The sequence below is a fragment of the Macrobrachium nipponense genome, chromosome 10 (assembly GCF_015104395.2).
Source record: "Macrobrachium nipponense isolate FS-2020 chromosome 10, ASM1510439v2, whole genome shotgun sequence".
Lineage (NCBI taxonomy): Eukaryota > Metazoa > Arthropoda > Malacostraca > Decapoda > Palaemonidae > Macrobrachium > Macrobrachium nipponense.
In genome coordinates, this window is record NC_087204.1 from 90212277 (window position 1) to 90222276 (window position 10000).

The following is a 10000-nucleotide window of genomic DNA, read 5'->3' on the forward strand; positions in this document are numbered from 1 at the left end:
GTGTGTGGTGTAGTGTGTGTGTGTCGTGTGTGTATGTGTGTGTGTGTGTGTATACATATATGCAGGAAACTCCTCACGTTATATCATTCTTCATTAATGATTATTAAGAACTTGTTACAAAAGTGTCAGGTAAAAATATGTGATACGCAATTATGAAGGAAATTCATTTAAGAGAGCTTTTAGAAAGACTGAACGAACTCTGTGACAACGAGTAGCCTTTGATGTCAACAGAGCGTTTCATCAGTAATAGTAGCAAAACTTGCAGTCTTTAAAATTAATTGACAGCAAAAACATCAATAGAACTGTGTACAGATTCTGCACAGTTAACCGATGATGAGCGTATTATGTTTCTATATTCCGGGAAAGGCAAGACGTGTCAAAAGAACATTTCCTGGGATAAGGTTTTTAATCACTTTTCAAAAGGGTGACTTTTTGCCATCAGAAAGGGGGATGGTGGATATTTAGCCGCCGTCTCGTGATGACTTCTGTGATTAATGACTCAAATCGCGGCCCATCAACTGCCATCCAAGTCATTTGATTCTTTTACACTTGTGGCAATATTAATCTAAGCTGACAAAGCGGTCAGGAAACTGTTCCATTAAGATTAAAGAGGTGATTATATCTAAACATTAAAGACTACTTATGTTAACATGCGTGAAATTTCTCAGAATTCACATAAATGAGAAATTACATCTGCAAACTAGAAAAAAAACCTATAATGATATCTTTAATGAATTGTACCTCATTTAATGAAAAGAATCACGAACGTAGATCTTTTGTCCCACATCGCCAGTGCCCTCATTAACGATAGCTTTTAGGAGGGGGACCGGTTAGCCTTTGTGGTTTTGGAAATGAGAAGAAAACAAAAAAGACAATTCTTTATGGGGCCAATGCTCGTTGAAGCCGAAGTCATTATTTGCCTCATTCCAATTACATCCTTGAATGCACCTCGTTGTTTCTCTGTGATCAAATGGCTCTGGCTTCAATACTGCTTTGTAATTTTGAGGTTGGATACTCTTTCTCATATCACAGCCTTCAACCCAGCAATATCAGTGAATAAAAATATAGCAAACTTTATGCTCTCATTTTGGAAATGGGGAAAGTGGGAACTTTCTTATATTAAAGCTGGGGGCATTTACTTACATTTTCTTATTCAAGCAATATTATGTATCTGGTTACAGCCACATGAAATAAGAAACAACTTTTTTACGAACAATAATACACAAATATGAAAAAAACGAAAGCCCTTCACGAGGTTCTCACCACATCCCTGTTTGTCCCTCACTTCAGTATTATGAGTATCCATCTCTCTCTCTCTCTCTCTCTCTTTCTTTCTCTCTCTCTCTCTCTCTTTTACACAGGTGGCATTATTTCTCCACTTCCGACTATGAGGCAACGAGTCCTTAACTAACGAAGCATCCTCAAATACCTCAACCCTACAAATTCGTATCCCAGAGAACAAAATAAATGTAACTGAGATAAGGAAAAAACACGCAATCTACCAATCTTTCTTACAAACAGAACTATGTGAAGCATGGTGGCACTGTTAAACGCTCACATGAGGACAGAAGATAAGGCAAAACATAAGGAACAATGATAAAAAAGGGGAATAATTCACAGAGGATGATAGATCTTTTTTTATTCGGGACACGGATATTGTAATACTTGAAAAATGTCGCCTATTAAAAAGCGATCAAGGAACGTGGTGCCGAATTTAAACGCCGAGGGGAAGTTGATTGGACGGATGAAGGAAAGGCAAAAGGTTTATTGGCAGTGAAAAAGGTACCGGAGAACAGATGGATAGTCTGACGGATCGGTAAACAAACACAGCGATGGGAGGATAGATGGATGGGAAGATTGTAAAGATTGAGAAGGCATTTTAATTAAGTAATTATTAATCATTTCTTAGATGTGTTATAATAAGTTCGAAGAATGTAAATGAATCAACATAGCCTTTTACGACTACATAAACATCTAAACAAACAAATAAAGCACCACAGAAGGATCGACAACCGAGCAAAGAGAGACAGTTAGGTAAACAGACAGACAGACAGACAGACAGGCACACAGAACATCTCTTTTGAAAGGAATGAATACATATTACAAAGGTAGGCATTCAATTTCCTCGGTTACGCTTACCGACATACGACCTAAAACAGCGAGAGGATCTCGTAATGTAATACGACGTCTTCGATACGCCAAGACGCCCTTGCCGAGGGAAGGCCTTAAAGGCGAATTTCGCCTCCTCCGCGGAGGATGGATATCGTTCGGATTCCTTATTCAGAAAGGAAGGTGCACTTTGGCAGCACAACAATGTCAAGTTACCGTAAAAGTGTTTCGACTGAGAAATGGGAAGACATACACATCAATCAGGTATCTTAAGGGCCTGTGTGCGTGTGTGCGCTTGTTCTTGTCTTGGAGTGGTGCTACAGTGTACTTTGTACGGTTGTGTGTGTGTGTGTGTGTGTGTGTGAGTGTGTGAGAGAGAGAGAGAGAGAGAGAGAGAGAGAGAGAGAGAGAGATCTTGTTTGGATATTTACAAAGGCAAGATGAGGTAAAAAAGGCATAGCAGTAAATCCGGTCAAAACATTTTTCCTTCTATGCACATACTTACACACGCACACACACACACACGTACAAACTCACACACAGAACAAGATAGTACGATACTTGCATAAGCAAGAGGAAAATTGAAATATTAAAGCGGTAAATTCAGTGCACAATTTACCTCGTACAAAGAGAGAAAAAATATCTGATGAAGAGAGAGAGAGCGAGAGAGAGAGAGAGAGAGAGAGAGAGTCACCTGATGTTATATACGAAGAGAATCGAGACAGACAGAGAGACAGACTGACAAACAGAAAGAGTGAAACCTGGAAGTGAAAACTTTTCCTTCCACTCGAATATCTTTGCCTCTATCAAAAGTTCCCAGTCGTTGGATCTATTCCTTTTTTTTTAAAGCTAAAAGGAAAAGGTTGTTTATCGATTTCATATGAACACTGGGGATTTTTCATTCGAGTAAATTTAGTTCGCTTGCTTTCAGTTGGATACAGGATTTTCGTATCAGCTTTCGCTCTCTGCTGCCTTTCCTCTCTCTCTCTCTCTCTCTCTCTCTCTCCTCTCTCTCTCTCTCTCTCTCTCTCTCTTTTTTTTTCTCATACATACACACATGACACGCAAGCATACGGACACAGAATGTAGATGCGTGAGAACACGGAGAAATTGCAATAACCTGATATGAAGGATAGTATGGAAAATCCAGGGAATTACAGGGGAATCAAGGGTGAATATCGGGAAGTATTTAAGGGGAAAAAGAAGTTTTATTGTAGAGACAAGGTTAATGAGCTGGAGAAAGGTGAACGTAGTGGGTAGAAGAAACACGGAATTAACTGGAATTTGATAATGTTCTTGAATGGTACTTCTAAGACGGGAAAATGGAATGGTACTTTCAATTAGTAGGACAACAGGTGGATTCTAAGCAAAAGTGTAGTAATAAATAAACTTAAAGGCTGACTTGCGAGTAACGTAATTATGCCTATATATATATATATATATATATATATATATATATATATATATATATATATATGTATATAATAATATATATATATATACTATATATATATATATATAATATATATGGGGATACAATCCACAATGAAGTAAAATCCTTCTGTAGTTTAAAATATATATTTCTTGTACAAGATTAAAGCTTTCGACCATCAGCTGTGGTCTTGTTCACATTTCAGTGAACAAGACCACAGATGATGGTCGAAAGCTTTAATCCTGTATAAGAAATATATATTTTAAATTACAGAAGGATTTACGTCATTGTGGATTGTATCCCCATTTACTTAGAGGTACGACATAGTACCTGGCTTCTGCATGTATATATATATATATATATATATATATATATATATATATATATATATATATATATATATATATATATATATTGAGATTAATTAGTTTGCTGCCATGCAGTGTTTGGGACGGAAGTGATCTGGGACGTCATGGTTGTTTATTCTTATTATCTATTTACAAATGGAGTGATTGTAGAAGCCAGATTACGAATAGGAAACGTGTAAGTTTGTGATATAAAAGAGGGGTAGTGAATGGGGTGTGCAGTGGCTGACGTTTACGAATGATACAATATTCATGAATATTATTAAGAAGATACTTTGACTGCTCAATGATTCTGAAACGTTTATAAAAGGAAGAAGCTTAATGCAAATGCTTTGTGGGTAAGTGAAACCAAGGAAGAAGCAATACATGATATTGAGAATGGCATAAAAACGGAAGTGGTTGGTTCTTGGAAGTATTTGTGAAAAAGGGTAACGGATGATGATAGAGTTATAGAAAGGGCGAATTAAAGAATAGGAGAATCAAAGACGGCAGCAGGATGTCAGTAAAAGGTTCAGAGGAAAAGAATCAAATGAAAGTGAAGATTGGATGCTGAAGCTATTGACAGCGAAAAAAATGAAACTTCATATGAATGGTTTTCAGCAAAACGAGTTTGAATGCAGGGTTGTGTACAAACACGAGGAACTAGTAAAAAAATCATGTTAAAAACTGTTTGGGGATATCTTTTTTCTTTAACTGGAGGAAATGTACAACGATAGGTTGGGGGAAATGTTGAGAAAACGCTATGAGAGATAGTATTTCGGCTCAAAATTATTCATAGATCACACACATATATACATATATCTCAAGTATAAACACACATTAAAACACTCTGGTTTAAAACTAAGGACTATATTTTGGTGGACTAACTTTCACTGCTTGATAAAGCTGGAAGTTAGTCCACCGAAATATAGTTCTTAGTTTTAAACCAAAGTGTTTTAATGGGCCTTTTAAATTTGAGACGTATCTTGTTTTAACAGAAGAATTTATTTACATATACATTGATATAGTATATACACGTTTTTGTGCATGTATACACTTGATGATCACAATACTAATAATTAGATGTCTATGTGTTTAGTTCAGGCGCTTAAATATATGAAATAATGTTAAAATTAAAACCACGACCACATTATTGTAAACACTGAAACACCAAATCAACTGCCACTTACTTCTCTAACTTCATCCTGCAGGCGGTAGACATGCTCCTGCGTGGTGACCTCGTGCCCCGAGTCCCTGTACCAATGCAAGCTGGGTATGGGCCAACCGTCCACGACACAGGAGAGGGTGATGGATGACCCCAGAGGCGTCCACACGCGAGACTCGGAGGATCGGATGACGGGTTGGACTGCAGAAATAAAAAGTAAGACCATTTCCATCAGACAACCATTTCCTCTCTCTCTCTCTCTCTCTCTCTCTCTCTCTCTCTCTCTCTCGTTATAAATCTTTTCTGATGACAGATGTATTCGTATTTCTTTGCTTTTTATATCTTGAGCGAGGAAGGACCGGGTGACCCCATATTTTGGCTGCACCCATTTTAAGGTTGTATTTCATATATGACACATAGCACATATGTCATACGTAAGTACACACACACACACACACACACACACACACACACACACACACACATATATATATATATAATATATATATATATATATATATATATATATATATATATATATATATATATATATTATAATCTGACGGCCTGAATTATTGAACGATCTCAGCACCCGAGACAGTATGAAGGTTGCTATGTCCATCTCATTATCCCATTCATTGCAATCCAAATTTTCTCTTTTACAGAACTATTTATAATGATTATCTTTTCAAAGAGAACATGGAAAAGCGATATATTCATCGAAGCCCAACTAACAAATGACTGATAAATTAATAAACTCCGTGACTGGTGAAGAATAAATTACCAACCGTCAAGCAAACCACTACTCGACCTTTCCAGTCACTGCAAGAGTAATGATAAGGCTGTCAGAGCTTAAGACTAACTGAATAAATTATCGCTTAGGAGAGATTGGGGAAAGGATTTCTGAAAGGGGGGAGGGGAGAGGGGGAGGGAGACGGTAATTTAACTATCTGTTCACACCCTACTGGTGGACCTGCTATATATAGCCAGTGAAAATCAATTTCTACTTTGTGGAGGCTTCACTCTTTCAGTTGCCTTATGTGAGGCAATGATTTTTCTTTCACACTTCCACTGACATTAACTGTTTTTCCTGAAAAATTCTAGTTCATTTCTATATTTCAACTTTGATTACATAAACTGCTTTTAGAAACGCAGATTAATATTTCGTAAGTTTTATTACCATTTAGTAAGTTTCTTAATTTTTCTTTAAGGGGAAGTCATATTTATCAAATTTACGGCTCCTAGTTGCGTTCATTTGCAAGAACTGATCTTTACATCACTGAGGTTAGGCCAAGTCATGTTTGACAGTTGACTTTTATAATGATTTTTAGTAAAGTGGGTTTTCCTTTCTCCAATTTACTTCATATATTATCAATTGCTTCAGAATGGTCTTTTAGCTTTCCTTCATTTAATTCTTCGCTTGCCCAGTTATTTTGAAAAAAAATATTTCACATTACTGAAAACTTGCCATTAATGAAACAGAAAAAAAGGGCAATAAAATCATGAAAAGTAAAATAAAATATGCTTCCCTTTTATGTTTTCTCTATTATACTGAATAGAGATTAAATAGAGAAAATAAAAAAGGAAATAAGATTTTTTTATTTTTCAATATTTTAATATTTTATTCTTCTGTTTCATTAATAGCAGTTTTCAGTAATGTGAGATACTTTTTCAAACTAATTGGTGAAGCGAAGAATTAAGTGAAGGAAGGCAGACAGACCATTCTGAAGCAATTAATAAAGTATGAAGTAAACCAAAGTAAGAGAAACCACACTTTATAAAATCGGCTGTTAGATATAACTCGGCCTAACCTTGCAATTGAACATAACTGGGAACTGAAAATATGAAGGCTACATAAGCTAAATGCAATTAGCAAAACAGGAAAATTACATAAATAAAGCAGTAGCATAAATAACCTCTATTTCCAATTTCCCTTTCAGGTCAAATCGGTTCTTGAAGGCTGGCCAGGGTCCATACTTTACAGAGTAGAAAGGCGAGGTAAAAAGACAATTGAAAATATTGACATTTTCCCTTCTACGTCAATTTTCACAGTCTCATCTTTTCCACTGTTAAGAAAACAGGAGGAAGAAAAATGAAAAATAAAATGATAATGTAAAAATGTTCTCGACTCCCACTTTCAATTTCCCTTTAATTCGCTGCGTAGAGACAGACGTGTTCTCTCGGTCAACAGAACGGAAGAAAGCGAGATAAAAAGAGCAGAAATACGAGCATTTCTTCAATTCCCATTTTCAATCTCTATCAATTCACTTCGTAAAGGCTGCAACAATGGACAGGCTTGCAACTGCAGTCAGGAGGCCCAGCGTCACATCTCAAGGTCGATGACAACGAGCGACGGCGAAACAGATGAATTAGAGTTCTAGTGATTGCCAATTACGAAGCAATGTTTCGAAATGTCGGCCTTCGCTGACTCAACAATGCGTCGTTTGATTTACCACATATTCGAAAGTGTACGCAGAGACACCCTCATACACACACACAATCACACACACAAACACACACACACACACAAACACGCATACACACACATTCACAGAAAAAGAGAATAGCAGAAAAGATAGACATTCAAACAGAGACCTTGCTTCTACTATCGGTATATGTTTATAATTTGTAATAAATAATTCTGTAGCTATTAAGGAAACAAAAAGCCTTTCACTGGTCGGTTGCAACCCAGCAGACATGAACCCCTAGAGAGAGAGAGAGAGAGAGAGAGAGAGAGAGAGAGAGAGAGAGAGAGAGATCCTCACAAACACATAAACATCCACAAAAAAAGAAAGAAAAAGGAAAAGGGCATACACAGACACAGATAGACATACAGACAGACATAGATCCTTTTTCTGGTATCTGTATGTGTTTGTAAAAGATCATACTGATTCTGTAGTTAGAAAGGAGACAGTTATCTTTTAATTTATCGATTAAAAATTCACAGACATGAACCCATAGAGAGAGAGAGAGAGAGAGAGAGAGAGAGAGAGAGAGAGAGAGAGAGAGAGAGAGAGAGAGAGAGAGAGAGAGGTCATATCTGCTATACCCACTAGTGTTTTACCATGCAATGTCCATCCATTTTCATTTTCTTAACAAAAGAATTAAAAGTACAAAAATATTTAAACTCACATCTCACATTCAGTTGTACCCTTTTGCTAACTGAAGGTGGCACACCGTTGTTAGCTATGCATAGATAGGCTCCAGCATCCTCTCGTCTGGTGGCATCAATGATCAGGGTGTTTCCCGTAACGACAGTATCTTGGGGAAGAAAAACATTAGGTTCAATATTTCGTAAACTGGAATAAAGGTTATATTCATGATTAAATATAGAAGCACCAAGTAGTAAAAGGATTAAGTGATTACAAAACCTAAAGACGAATTCCTGTCATGTTTGTCTGAAGATTCTCAAGAATCTGTGGTTGAAATGGAAGGTTCGTTACTTGTAGTTTTTCTATTTTTTTTATTTTGTGTAGATGTTTAAAAACCACATACTTTCTACATGACAGGCAAAAAATAGCTACAAACTTAACGTGGCAACATTTTATTTGTCTAGGAAACAAGGATGCTAATACTTTAAATATAAAGGAAATAAAATGTCTTACAAGATGGAACATTAATGTTTTGAATGTTGAGAGGAGCGAGCGAATGATATTTAATTTGCGAGGAGAGAGAGAGAGAGAGAGAGAGAGAGAGAGAGAGAGAGAGAGAGAGAGAGAGAGAGAGCTTTATATAAAATATTATTATTTGGGACTAAAACGTAGTTGTCCTTTGCATCATCTCGTTTCTTTGAATTCTGTTTAATTTATTGATGGAATCCATTAAGGCATAAAGGTGCCGTCTGTACTTAGAAGTACGTGAGTCCATTCCGTGTTTCTGTTGACACACACATGTGTAAATTAGTTATAAATTAGGTGGGCTTTTTTATCAATATTCAACTGCGCTCCCAAGTGGGTTTCTCTCTACTTTTGCATGTACGAAAAAGTTGCAATAATGGTTTCGATAAAGTGGTTGATGAATAAACTATTTGAAATGTTTTTACTCCATTTATTGCGCACATGTTATCCGGAAGAGAATGATATATCTCACGTCTTTGTAAGGTTTCTACCCTCGTGTTTAATGAATTAGAAATATATCTTGCAAAATGAGACACCAAGAGGAAAGGAACTGAATTATTGACAAAGTGATGCTTTTGTTAGGGGTTTACGTTTCGAACTGAAATTTTAAACCTGTGTCAAGGGAACTAACAGTCGACTGAGACTGATGATGAATAATGAGAAGAAATGTTAATAACCAGTAAACTATTACTCCTACTGCATTTAGAAAAGTCAGGAGAAGGGGAAATTCAGCAAAATATACAACCTGTTAACGCCAAATATATGAAGATAATATTGTGTGTGGTTGGTTATTCACTTCAATAATGTAAGTTGCATTCGTCTATTTTATAACTTACGGGAGTGTTTGTCAATTCCTGTCATGAATAATATTTGGAACTATAGCATCTGAACTTTATGGAAACAAATACCAAAGAGACGAAAATAATTCACAAGAAGTATAAAGAATAGCATGAAAGATATTATATATATATATATATATATATATATATATATATATATATATATATTATATATATATATATATATTTAATACTCACAAGAACCTCACGTCTACTCTACTTACTAACACTTATGAAATCATTAATACGAACCATAATCCAACCAGAAATAAAAGGAAAAGGATTCAATTCTGTGGCAGGGTCCCGTATGAGGCACATGAAATTCGAACGTAATAATAAATCACGTGTCTTCAATGGAGCAGCCTCAAGTGTGTTAGTTCGAATCCTGACACGGCAGGTGAATGATACTTATTTTATTCACCATTTGGATTTAAGCTGAAACGCTTCACACATGTGTGTGTGCGTGTGTATAATTATATATATATATATATATA

The 10000-nt window shown here is 36.0% G+C and overlaps 1 protein-coding gene across 2 annotated transcripts in view; it reads right to left on the reverse strand.

Moving 5' to 3' along the window:
• LOC135224189 (lachesin-like) overlaps window positions 1-10000 on the reverse strand; it is a 309871-nt gene that overhangs the window by 49499 nt on the left and 250372 nt on the right. For both annotated transcript variants that reach the window (XM_064263056.1, XM_064263055.1), the window contains exons 6-7: window positions 8183-8311; window positions 5076-5251 (exon numbers count right to left, since the gene is read on the reverse strand). In XM_064263056.1, coding sequence (XP_064119126.1) covers window positions 5076-5251; window positions 8183-8311 — 305 coding nt within the window. The remainder of the gene's footprint in view (window positions 1-5075; window positions 5252-8182; window positions 8312-10000) is intronic.